The 13101-nt window shown below is 34.4% G+C and overlaps 1 protein-coding gene across 1 annotated transcript in view; it reads right to left on the bottom strand.

The window, feature by feature from the left end:
* The window catches only part of LOC128986282 (pescadillo homolog), an 85089-nt gene extending 72211 nt beyond the window's left edge, over window positions 1-12878 (bottom strand). The window contains exons 1-2 of the mRNA XM_054406557.1: window positions 12726-12878; window positions 8048-8281 (exon numbers count right to left, since the gene is read on the bottom strand). Coding sequence (XP_054262532.1) covers window positions 8048-8281; window positions 12726-12749 — 258 coding nt within the window. The 5' untranslated portion in view covers window positions 12750-12878. The remainder of the gene's footprint in view (window positions 1-8047; window positions 8282-12725) is intronic.
* Between the last annotated feature and the right edge of the window lie 223 nt (window positions 12879-13101).

Below are 13101 nucleotides of genomic sequence, written 5' to 3'. Positions count from 1 at the left end.
GCATGTCTAATACAGACTTTCCACAAGCTTCACAATTAAATTTGCAGTTTGTTGATAGCCTTTTGGGTCAATCCATTTCAAATCATCCAGCAAAACAAGAAAATGACACCCATGTTCTCAGATTCTAATGATTTTTTTGTCATGTGTTCCTTTTGCTATTCTAATTATGAATACCAAATTTCATTTTGATATCTAGAATACTTTTTTAGTTATGAATTTTCAAAAATTGCTAAAAATAAGCGTTTTCCAGTTTCCGCCGATTATTGGGAGTACGAAATTGTTTTGGTAAAAAAATCATTACTCAGTCAGTATTTATCATATCACAATGGGACTTTCACTAAAATGTTCAGAAAATCTTGTAGAATTAAGGAAAAATATGTTTATGGGGGTGGTCATTTTATGTTCCATCCAGTAATCCATCCAACTTTAATTTTGGTCTACTCTTTAGCAAAAAAACACAAAATTTTGAAAAAATTGTGAAAATTATAGGCACTATGTAAACCAAAGGTATTTTATCATATTTATATTCCTAAGGACATATACTAACAGGTTATTAAAGAAAAACACTGGGATTTTCACTGCTTTTTAATTTATAACTCATTAAACAGAAAAATATAATTTTAATATAAAAGATAGAGTGCGGACAGTTAAACCTGTACTAAGAATCAATAGCTACTTCAGAAAGTGTTATTACAAAAATTATCAAGACCCATTTATAATAAAGTAGAATTATAATTTTGAAAGGCAATAAAACTGAAGTTTAAAAGCACTGACCCAAATTGGTAGGCCTACAATGTCAAGCTTAGTACAAAAAAGAGGCTTGAAAAAATATGTACGTATTAAGAAAATATGAAAACTTCTTACCGAATCCTTAATGAATACAATTTTTGGAGATACTCAATCTGCTTTTTACATGAAGTACTTAATTTTGTACTTGGTTTTTTGTCAACATGTTTTGGCACTGTTTTTCAATTAAATCCATTTCTTTTTTCGGGAAATAATACATTTAAGTCAGGTTGGGTGGCAGGAAAATATTTCAGTTCTGGCAGAGAGGCTGCAATTTTAGGTGGTTATAGTATACAAGTTTCTGAACCTAAAACCGCCCAGACCCCAATTTTTAAGGACCTCGGTCGTCCGAAATGACGTCTTTAAAATGGCGGCCGTAAGAGGATGCTGGGTCCCCATGAATTGGCTATAACGACCGAATGCCTTAATAGATTTTCATGAAATTTGGCACACAAGTGCTTGAATACATTATCTCAGCCTGGGTTGAAAATGGTCAAGTTTCATCAAGTCATTTCAAAATGGCGGCTGTTCAAAACTAAAAAAATTATGAGGAAAATAATTATGAATTGTTTTATACAGGGTGAGTTTTAAATGAGTTCCCCCCCCCCTCTACTTTTTTATACATTTCTTAAGATATCAACTCCCAACCACGTCAGATCATTGTAGAGTAGCAAGTGCTTCACTTTGACTGGGTTTAAATTTTTGGCCGCCATCTTGGATCCGCCATATTGGATACAAAGTTATTATTTCAAATGTAAAGGTAGGGTTGTGACCCACCGTTCCAAACAAGACTTTTACGCTGAATACGATGCTGCAATTTGTTTAAAAAAAATGTTGATCCATTCTAAATAATGAGAACTTTTTATAAATTAATTTTTAGTCCATTATAACATTGTGCATTTACAAACTAAGGTCATAATCTCAAAATAGTGCTAGATAAAGATAAGTGGACACCACCATTCATTGTTGACCTATTTTCACTCGGTTATGACGGATGTATTTTTTTCAGCCGCCATCTTGGATCCGCCATTTTGAAATGTGATAAATTATTTTATAAGTTTTTTGTTATCAAGCTTTCTTGATAAAATATTACAATTATTTTGATTTAAAATGTCAATATTTCCAAAACCAAATATGACAATGAAAAACGGATTGCGGCATTGAATTCAGCATAAAAAAGTAGTTTAAAATGATGGGTCACAACACCACCTTCATATTTAAAATAATTAATTTAAAATAATAATAAGGTCTGGGCGGTTTTAGATTAAGAAACTTGTATTATAACCACCTAAAATTGCAGCCTCTCTGCCAGAACTGAAATATTTTCCTGCTACCCAACCTGACTAAATGTATTATTTCCCGAAAAAAGAAATGGATTTAATTGAAAAACAGTGCCAAAACATGTTGACAAAAAACCAAGTACAAAATTAAGTGCTTCATGTAAAAAGCAGATTGAGTATCTCCAAAAATTGTACCTATTCATTAAGGATTAGTGGTAAGAAGTTTTCATATTTTCTTAATACTGTACATATTTTTTCAAGCGTCTTTTTTGTACTAAGCTTGACATTGTAGGCCTACCAACTTGGGTCAGTGCTTTTAAACTTCAGTTTTATTGCCTTTCAAAATTATAACTCTACTTTATTATAAATGGGTCTTGATAATTTTTGTAATAACACTTTCTGAAGTAGCTATTGATTCTTAGTACAGGTTTAACTGTCCGCACTCTGCCTTTTTTATGAAAATTATATTTTTCTGTTTATTGAGGTACAAACTAAAAGGCAGTGAAAATCCCAGTGTTTTTCTTTAATAACCTGTTAGTATATGTCCTTAGGAATATAAATATGATAAAATACCTTTGGTTTACATAGTGCCTATAATTTTCATCAATCTTTCAAAATTTCGTGTTTTTTGCTAAAGAGTAGACCAAAATTAAAGTTGGATGGATTACTGGATGGAACATAAAATGACCACCCCCATAAACATATTTTTCCTTAATTCTACAAGATTTTCTGAACATTTTAGTGAAAGTCCCATTGTGATATGATAAATACTGACTGAGTAATGATTTTTTTACCAAAACAATTTCGTACTCCCAATAATCGGCGGAAACGGGAAAACGCTTATTTTAAGCAATTTTTGAAAATTCATAACTAAAAAAGTATTCAAGATATCAAAATGAAATTTGGTATTCATAATTAGAATAGCTAAAGGAACACATGAAAAAAAAATCATTAGAATCTGAGAACATGGGTGTCATGCCCTGGATGACTTGATATGGATTGACCCTTTTTAGTTCTGTAGCAAAGTTTGAAATTGATTCTGCATCTTCTTGTATTCGACTTATAAATGTGTGGAGGATCGAGGAAGTTGTCAAGTAAGGTTACAAGCTCTTCATACTCTTTATTCATAGGATTGTCTGGTGTATATAGGTCGTATAGTTTTTGATGTAGAAGAGGTGTCAATGCATGTAAAAGTGTAAAAGTCTTCAATTTAGAATCATTGATACCTTTCAAAGTCATAAAGACCTCCAGTCTTCTGGCAAAATTAGAAATGTTTTCTCTTTCATCATAAGGGGGAAAGCTCAAATTTGAAGTAGGAAGGGCTGGAATCGGTGTATCAGTATGTAGATTTGCATTGAAACAATAACTTTGATTAGGAATAGAGTTATGCTGTATACTAGGGTATGAATCATTTGGACATCCATTAATCTTGTTTTCGTATAAATCATCATGTATTCAATACTTTCTCTGTAAGTCAACTCTTGTTCTAAATTTTCTTCTTCTGTGTAGAATTCGATCTTGTCTTGAATTAGGTCATACTTTGATTTAATCTCAGCTAACAAGTCAAGTCTAGTTTTGATCTCATTGATGGAAAATGTTCCTATATCCACATACTTCTTTACATTTTCAAGCTGGAACTTGACTGTTCTTCGCAATAATGTCAATTTCTTGACTTTGTTTACATCTACTGCTATATTTTCTATTTCTTCCATTATTCTCGTCGCCATTTGTTCGATATTTTAATAATGTAACATTTAAATGTAGTAACTCAATTTTTCTTTATTTAATCACAATTCTATTATGTAACTATATCATCATATAAACAATAATAAATAAGAACAGATGTTTATGAACCACTTATAGCCAGTAGTTTTGGAATGTGCATATCAGTTATGCTTTAAAGAATTTTCCTAATCTAGCTTTTGTTTGTAAAAGAATGTAACTGTTAGAAGATGAGTGAAAAGGATAATGAAAAATATTGTACGTAACCCCATGTATATTGTCGGGTCAGGTAAAATCTTGTACGTATCCAGCTACAATTTATTGATTTTCAAAATACACACACAATATTTTATTTCAATCATATTTGCAGTTGGAGCCGCGCCGACTTGAAATAGGAGAGCTTGGCCAATACAAAAGTTTACTTTATTGAAATTATTTCATTCTTTTTAGAGCGTTTGAAGTCGGTTGTATTTTTTTACAAAAATAAATTATTTCATGATTTTTAGTGACTGTATAATTTGTTATATACTAGTAGTACGCTTATTCTGCGCGTAACGGGATGAGTGAACTTGAGCGCAATAATGAAAGAGTCCACCCACACCTAGCCTACTTACCGGTGTCACTGGTGAACACAATGTTATTTGTATGGGCAAATCAACCAAATCTCAGTCAACAACAATCTTAACTTCTCGTCCATTAACCCCTTAACCGCCGTCTAAGTAGCCTAGTCAAAATCCGCCATTGCCACTTATTTTTGCCGTTTTTGACGATTTTTACTTGTGATTTAATAAACTGTACCAGTTGTTTTTCTAAAGAAAATAGTTATCAATATTGTTTGTAGACATCTTCAAAAACATTAAGCTTTAACAATACCCTACTAAAATTTGTGATTGTGGGGGGGGGGTGGGGTTCGGGGGTTTCTTGAGTTAGGCCTATAATAAAAATTAGGCCTACAATAAAGTCTACAACTCTAATAAATCGTCATCCTCAAGCATGTCACCAGCCATTACGACTAATATTTACTACTCATTCAACACTACCAAGTAAATAACCACCAAAAAACACAATTATAATGACACGCATAATGTACGTAAGCATTACGTAAGCTTCCGCAAGCACAAGTTTTACTGAAACTACGAACGGAACTGATCGGGACCATTACTGACCTATAATACCACTAAAATCCACCAGATTGCAGCACTAGTCAAGCAGCACTGTCAACAACTTGTTTACGTACGTATATCAGAGATAAGGCGGGAAGTGAGCTGTTAAAAATAAAACACAACAGCTGATTACGTCAACACGAGATAACTCGTACGTGGCGGTTGCTCTGAAAACTAGTATAGCCCGGCATATCTCGTGCGTGGCGGTTAAGGGGTTAATTAACCAAAGTCATTGGTAATATACGTAATGGATTTCCAACAGTTGTCGATAGGAGGTAAATCTATCGTTCCTGTACAAAACGTCTTTTGATTAAATGAAGCCTATTTCCATATTTGTTATGAGGCCTATCATAAACAAAACCATCGATGTATATAACCTAACAACAAAACTAAGCCAAACTGAACTAATCTAACATAACCTAATTGTCAAAGCACAGTGTAAGGAATCTCCTAAAAAATATCGTATGGCTTACAATGATGATTTATAACAACGATAGCGCAATTATATCAGGTAAAAATGATTAAAAATCAAATATATTTTTATCAAACTAATGAATCTAAATGCCATAAACGGTTCCCACACTCCGCACTGCTTGCCTTTACCACTTTCACCGCCACTACCTACGTCGTGGACTTGTTTCCCTCCCTTCCCTCAGCATTTTAGTATTGAATATACATTAATCTAAGTACCACCAAACTGATCCCACACTCAGAACTACTCGCCTTTACCATATCCTTCCCCACTTCCTACGACGTGAACTTGTTTTCCTCCCTTCCCCTAGCCTTTTGGTATTGCAGATGCATTAATCTAACTGCCACCAACGGTTCCCGCACTCCGCACTGCTCACCTTGACTACTTCCTTCACCACTTCCTACGTCGTGGACCTGTTTCCGTCCTTTCCAATAGCATTTTTAGAATCGTAGATACTGTACATTATTATAACTATCACAAAGGGTTACCTCACTTCCGACTGCTCGCCTTGACTACTCCTTCACCACTTCCAACGTAGTGGACCTGTTTCCTTCTCTTCCCATAGCATTTATTTTAGAATTGTATTTACACTAACCTAACTGTCACAAAGGGTTTCTACACTCCAGAATGCTCGCCTCGACTACTTCCATCACCACTTCCTACGTCGTGGACCTGTTTCCCTCCCTTCCTATAGCATTTTAGTATTGCAGGTACATTAATCTAACTGTCACAAAGGGTTCCCACACACCGGAATGCTCACCTTGATTACTTCCTTCACCACTTCCTACGTCGTGGACATGTTTCCCTCCCTTCCTACAGCATTTTAAAATTGCAGATACATTAATCTAACTGTCACAAAGGGTTCCCAAACTCCGGACTGCTCGCCTTGACTACTTCCTTTACCGCTTTCTACATCGTGGACTTGTTTCCCTCCCTTGCCATAGCATTTAAGAATTGCAGATACATTAGTCTAACTGTCACAAATGGTTACCACACTCCGGACTGCTTGCCTTTAGTACTTCCTTTACCGCTTTCTACGTCATGGACCTGTTTCCCTCCCTCCCTATAGCATTTTATTATTGCAGATACATTAATTTACCTGACACAAAGGGTTCCCACATTCCGGACTGCTCGCCTTGACTACTTCCTTCACCCCTTCCTACGTCGTGGACTTGTTTCCCTCCCTTGCCATAGCATTTAAGAATTGCAGATACATTAATCTAACTGTCACAAATGGTTACCACACTCTGGACTGCTCGCCTTGACTACTTCCTTTACTACTTCCTACATCGTGGACCTGTTTCTCTCCCTTCCCATAGCATTTTTAGAATTTCAGATACATTATTCTAACTGTCACAAAGGCTTCCCACACTCCGGAGCGCTCGCTTTGACTACTTCCTTCATCGTATACCTGTTTCCCTCTCTTTCCATAGCATTTAAGTATTACAGATATATTAATTTAACAGTCACAAAGGGTTTCCACACTCCGCACTGCTCACCTTTCCGCTTCCTTTACCACTCTCTACGTCGTGGTCCTGTCCCCACCCTTCGCATAGCACTTTAATATAAAAAAATATACTAACATCTTTGAATATTTAATATCCAATGCCATTATTAAATTGAATTAAATGTAAAAAGCTGCTTTGTTTTAAATATATACATATATATTTTTAATTTAAAGGTGAATTTTTATGCTGAACATAAACGGTATATAACTGCCGACTAATATTGTTAAGTTCAATTTATTGTTCAGAAAGTTGCGAAATTTAATTAACTTAAATAACATTGTTCTGAAAACTGTGAAATTATAATTATATATATTCATAAACGCCAAACTGTTTACTCCATAAATGAAAGAGCTTAGAGTAAAAGTCGTTCTCTCTGTCTTAAGTAGGCAACAAAATTGTTGGTCGCAAAACGTAAACAAATAAGAAGAAGAAGAAGGTAGCTCCTAATGTTATTCTAATGGGACAAATTTAAAAATGTTTTTTAAGTATTTTATAATTACTACTAAGTGGAATCGTCTAGAATTTTAATGGTGTCTTCCCACTGGTGTCACTAATTATTTGTGCAAAATTTGAACGCTATAAGTGCGACGGTTCTTGAGCTTTGGTGCGAACACACACACGCAAACACACACACACAAGCGGACAACTTTCCTCCAACTCCGCTATACACGATACATAGATTCGTTCACTTCGTTCACTCATCTATTAATTACTTGAGGTTTTTTGATAAGCAAAACTGTTTGAAACAATCAAAAGTGCCACATAACAATCATTATTTTAAAACTGCTATACTTATAGGCCTAGGCCTATAAATAATTTAATAGCCACTTTGTTCTAAATGTTATGAGGATTTCGACAATATAATCATATAGGGAGGTAAATTACTAAACAAATAAGTTATGAGTGAAAAAAGCAGTTTGAAAATTTAGCAAAAGCTAAGAATGGATTGCCTCACCATAGCTAAGGATCTGAATGATTATTTTTACATCAATTTCACCAACTTCTCCAGGATCATCAACAAAACCTTCAACATCACTTAAATTTGTATTGATTGAGGATTTAAAACTTTTGTCAAGTTTTTCAATGCAAGTTATTTTTTTTTTATTTTATTCTCACCTTCATATCTCGTAGCTTCCATATTATAGGTTCATGCATTAGAAACTGGATATCTTTCTTGTGATAAAGAGTCTGGATTCCTGCTCGGCCTTGTTGTGCTCGTTTCCGAATACGAGGTTCTCTAGGGTAAATTCCTTTTAGGATACACAGTCTGCGAAAATCTTTTAGTGTCAGCTGAAGTTTTTTTAAGGCTTGAGCTCTGGAGTAGTATTGTGTCCCTTCTCCGGACTGGTACTTGAAAGAAAAAAGAAAGAAACATATGTACTACACATTTTCAAGATAAAACTACTTTACAGCCTCAATATTATCTTAATTAGGCCTACCTCCTCCTTGACCAAGACCAGCAGAGCCAGATAGGTAAGAAGAAGAAGAAGAAGAAGGTAAGAATAAAGATAGTAGGACCTACCTAGAAGATTAGTAGCATTATTTCTCTACATTATTTCACAAAAGCCCTAAGCAAGTAAACTTAATAATCATGAAAAAGAACCTACGGTATTTTGATCACAGGCATGATAGCCTAATTTGTGTAACCACCAGACGAATTGCCCCACTTGGTAGGGGGAGGTGGCGAGATCGAGTTCGGCCTAGGGTGTCATGACAAGTTAGTTGAGTTCCTACATGTTTTATTGTTAACTTAGATATAACTTAATAAATTGTTGATAAGTTATAGCAGTGATCATTATCCACATAGTAACTTAGGCCTAAGGCATTGACGAAACATTCAAAGATACACTTAGATGGTGACTCAACATCTGTACCCACGGGCACCTCAGCTTGTGCATGCGCAGAAAGCTCTTGGAGCACTTTCCGAGGTAACTGTTACTTCTGATGTGTATTAGCTTCCTTGAATTAAGATATGTTTATAGTTAACAGTTGTACCAATTTGAAGTACGTGATGGGATTTAAATAATAAATTCAACTTGGACATTGTAACCTAGAGAAAGAGAAAAATAAAAATAGGAAATAGATTTCTGAATATGTTAAAGATGTTTTATGTTAACTTAGAGATAATTTTTTACACCAAAGTGTTTGTTTTCTTGAAAAGTATTTTAACAATTGATTGATTACTCAGGCATCAATTAAGGTAATTAAATTATTAATTTATCGTCACTCTTTAAAATCTTATTAAAAATCAAATAAACTTATCAATTTATCTTTCCATGTAATAAAAGGTACACCTATTATTATAGTTATGCTAGTTTTTAATAATAAGGTGTGTTGATAGGTAGCTTAGTATGAAAAAAACAATTTTTTCAAATGTCATTAAAATATGTAGACAAGCAAGCTACAACATTAGGCTATACACCTCACTCCTATAAAATAAACCTAGACCTACCAAAACTGTAATCTATCAAATTCACACACAACTCAACCTAACCTAGGCCTTTATTAACAATCACTCATTCTTGAGGAATCTGAAAAAAAAGGTTAAGTGAACTTGTCAATACTTAATAACAAATCACTTCAGCTTCAGCACTTTCATTTTTATAATAATAATAACACTTGACTTTTCAAGCAGCTCAAGTCAAAAGTCAAACAAACAGACACCGAAACACTTTCACAATGCACAGTTCGCAACTGCAACTATTGAAAGAAACTAGTATCCAACCTGGTCCAAGAAAGATAAACAGTGAACCTATTAAACAAATAGCTGTTATCCAGGAATAGTTCAAAGGCCTTCTGTGCACGTGGAAGCAGAAGTGCCCGTGGGTACAGAACGTTGAGTTAAGGTGGTGTCTAGGGCAAAGGCCAACACCGCCCCCCTTGCCATCATATACTAGATACAACCATTGACTTTTGTGTATAGTAGTCAATGCTACAACGCTTACGGTGGAGGGAGACCTTCTTGTTAGAAAACTGTCAATAACTACCGGTATAGTTTATAATACCCTTGGTCACAATCACTTAACATAACCACAGACTGGTCATGTAACTTAACTTCCCTGCAAGTTTACTCTGTAGCCTACATTACTACCCTGTCCGCATTCTCTAAGAAATAAAACTAAGTGATTATTTGGATCATTATTGTTTTCTACTGCCATCAAATATTGAAACTTGGTGTATTTTGGTGATGAATTACCGTTTATATAGCCTAAATAACTTAAATGAAATTACATTTAATGATAGGCTAATCAAAACACTAAACTTATCTCAGGCACATAACTTAGGCAGCTACGACTAAGTTAACTTAGGCTACTTTGTTTTAGCGAATTTCCCATATAGGGAATAAGCTATTACCGTAGTACTCATGGTAAGACCTGGACGCGGGACCGATTTTTTGTTTGTTTTGAGGTCCCTAGAGACCAAAAACACCATCCGTTCAAATTCATATATATTTATATATATATAGGCTATATATAAGTATTTAGGCCTATATATATATATAAGTGTGTGTGTCCGGCAGCACGATAAATCGAGCAAAAATGATCCGATTTTGATGAAATTTGGTACAAACGTGTAAACCTACATTTATTCAAACAAGTTCGCGATCCAGCATGATCGGACTGTGGAAGCGGGTGTTTACAGTGGGTTTTATGGGGGTAAAAATAGGTTTTTCCCATTTTTTACCCAAAAAACATAAAATTTAGCAATTTATTTCCAAACCATTTTGTAGAGCTTAAAAAAACAAATGATTTAGTATATTGAAGCGTTATTATGCGCCTAATGGTTACAGAGAAAATTCCAAAAAATTGTAAATTTAAAATTCCCATGTTATTCTTATGGAGAATGTGTAAACTGTTGTAGTTTGCTTGTTTATGAACATATTTTGATCAAATTTGGAAAATGTTTTTATTTCTTACATTTTACAAAAAAAAACTGGGTAATTATTGCGACGAACGTGACCATGGGAACCTATATAGATTTTATAACAAGAAACTAGATTTTTAGCTGAAAATAATGGTGCAAAAATTTTTCCGCGCTCTCAAATATTAACGGAGTTACGGCAGTTTTAAGTTTTATTTACCTTTGTAAGTCTACTGACTAGTCTATTTTAATTGACGATATTTCCTCACCAGAAACTTTATATAACTATCAAATTTATGTAAATTGTAAGTGATTTTAAGTAAATATTAGACTCACCCGAACAATCAATAAGATAATTACCGCAAACTTATTAATTTCAGCATAATGATAGTTCGGTCGGGAAACAAGATAACTAAGTTGTACAAAGTACAACTGTTGTACGTACGCAACTACTCAAATGAATAGTGAAATGGTTGGTTAGTGGCGGCAGAATGATGGATTTGAGAAAATCCAGTTCCAGTAATCCAATCTACTCCACAAAATAGGCCAACATTGTTACTTTAACCATGTAGCTATTTTAATTTACATTTAGTATTTTAATGGCACAACTACTGCCTGTGTGTAATATAAATTATCAGCTCGGTTCACTATAACCTACACTTTACCTTCCTAATCTAACCTAACTTCAAAACACTTAATACAGTCACGAATCCGCATAAGCCCGACTTGCCTTCCACACATGCCTAAATAAAATCATTCTGAAATAAATTATTCAGTGCCGTGTTGTTTCTTAGATGTTTGTAGCATACCTTAAATGTTTTGATTGACTTATTTGTATTCTCTTCTCTTCAATTTCGTATTTTCATTTTCATTTTCATTTCAGTTCGGTTCAGTACAGTTCTACAAACAGTTAGTCTAGTCCGTAATTCCCGAATTCCGTATTGCGGCAAGGAGTCAAGAGTCAAGGAGTTGAATTAGTAAGCTAGCAGACTAGAATAGAAGGCAGAAGGTAGATAAAGGAAATCAAAATGTCAAATTATCTTAAGTTACCTTAGTTAATATTCGTGGCCTAGGAGACATTTTTGCACTGTTATTTCCCAGGTAAAAAGTTAGTCTTCTACTTTAATCATTACTTATAATTAACGTAATATATCAAGTATCTGGAGAGAACATTTCATAGGCTTATAAATAGGTTAGGTCAAACAAACAAAGTAGCCTAGGCCTACTGGTAAATAAAACTTAAAACAGCCGTAACTCCGTTAATATTTGAGAGCGCGGAAAAATTTTTGCACCGTTATTTTCAGCTAAAAATCTAGTTTCTAGTGATATATAATTCTATATCTAGGTTCCCATGGTCACGTTCGTCACAATAAATACCAAAAACTGTTTTACCCTCCCTGATGCAGCAAACCTAAGTACTTGTTAAACTAATTCTATTTAAATCGGGAATAAATGTTATATTTTTAAGTAGACATTTCAGTGTAAATCCAATCAGTCAAATGGAAATTCGCTTAGTCTGCAGGTTTGCTGCGGCGGGGGTATTTGTATATAAAATCATTCTAGGCCTACAATATAGGCTAAAATATTTTTAGGGTCAACTAACTACACCAGAAAGCCTAAATTTTTAGAACCTTTCATCTCATAGGATTATGCCTAGCTTGTGGACGAGAATTGTTTGTTACTTAACCTATCAAAACATTGAAAATAAAATCGTCAAAAACGTAAAGGAATGAAACGGAGACTAAATCTTTAAAATTATCTTAAAATTAAAAGTTCATACATATAGGTGGCACATATTAAAAACATATAGCTAAAAAATCATTAGTATAAATAATAGTTGTTGATAATGAATTTATCAATAGTCTAGGCTTAACCTAAAAACACAGTGAGCTAGATTTAGGCTACCACGTTTGTATTTTACGCAAAAACTTACCTTTTTCTTTCGCTGACCAACCATTTCAAATTATTAATTTGAGATCAATAATCTCAGTTAATAGAAAATTATGTTCTTAGAGTTAATTGAACAATTTATCTAGACCCACATGCTCTCTCACGCTCACTTTTAGGTTGACTTGACTTTTGACGTTGGTCGTTGACATTGACTCGGACGGAATTCGGAATCGAAAATAATGACATAAGAGGCAGACGGTGGCAGGAGGAGAGGAGTCTTGCTCGAGGAATGAGTACGACCATAGATTAAGCATACTCCCTTGGAGTATACTCCCTGCTTGCTTAATCTACGGTACGACGAGTACGAGACGAAGACGAAACCTTCCCTAGTGGAGGACCAAAACCCCCCACCACCGTGC

This window comes from Macrosteles quadrilineatus, unplaced genomic scaffold (genome assembly GCF_028750875.1).
Source record: "Macrosteles quadrilineatus isolate MER2022 unplaced genomic scaffold, UCM_ALF_1.0 Scaffold_2__2_contigs__length_208266976, whole genome shotgun sequence".
Taxonomy (NCBI): Eukaryota; Metazoa; Arthropoda; class Insecta; order Hemiptera; family Cicadellidae; genus Macrosteles; species Macrosteles quadrilineatus.
The sequence above is the reverse complement of the archived record's forward strand: the minus strand, read 5'-3'. Positions and strand labels throughout refer to the sequence as shown.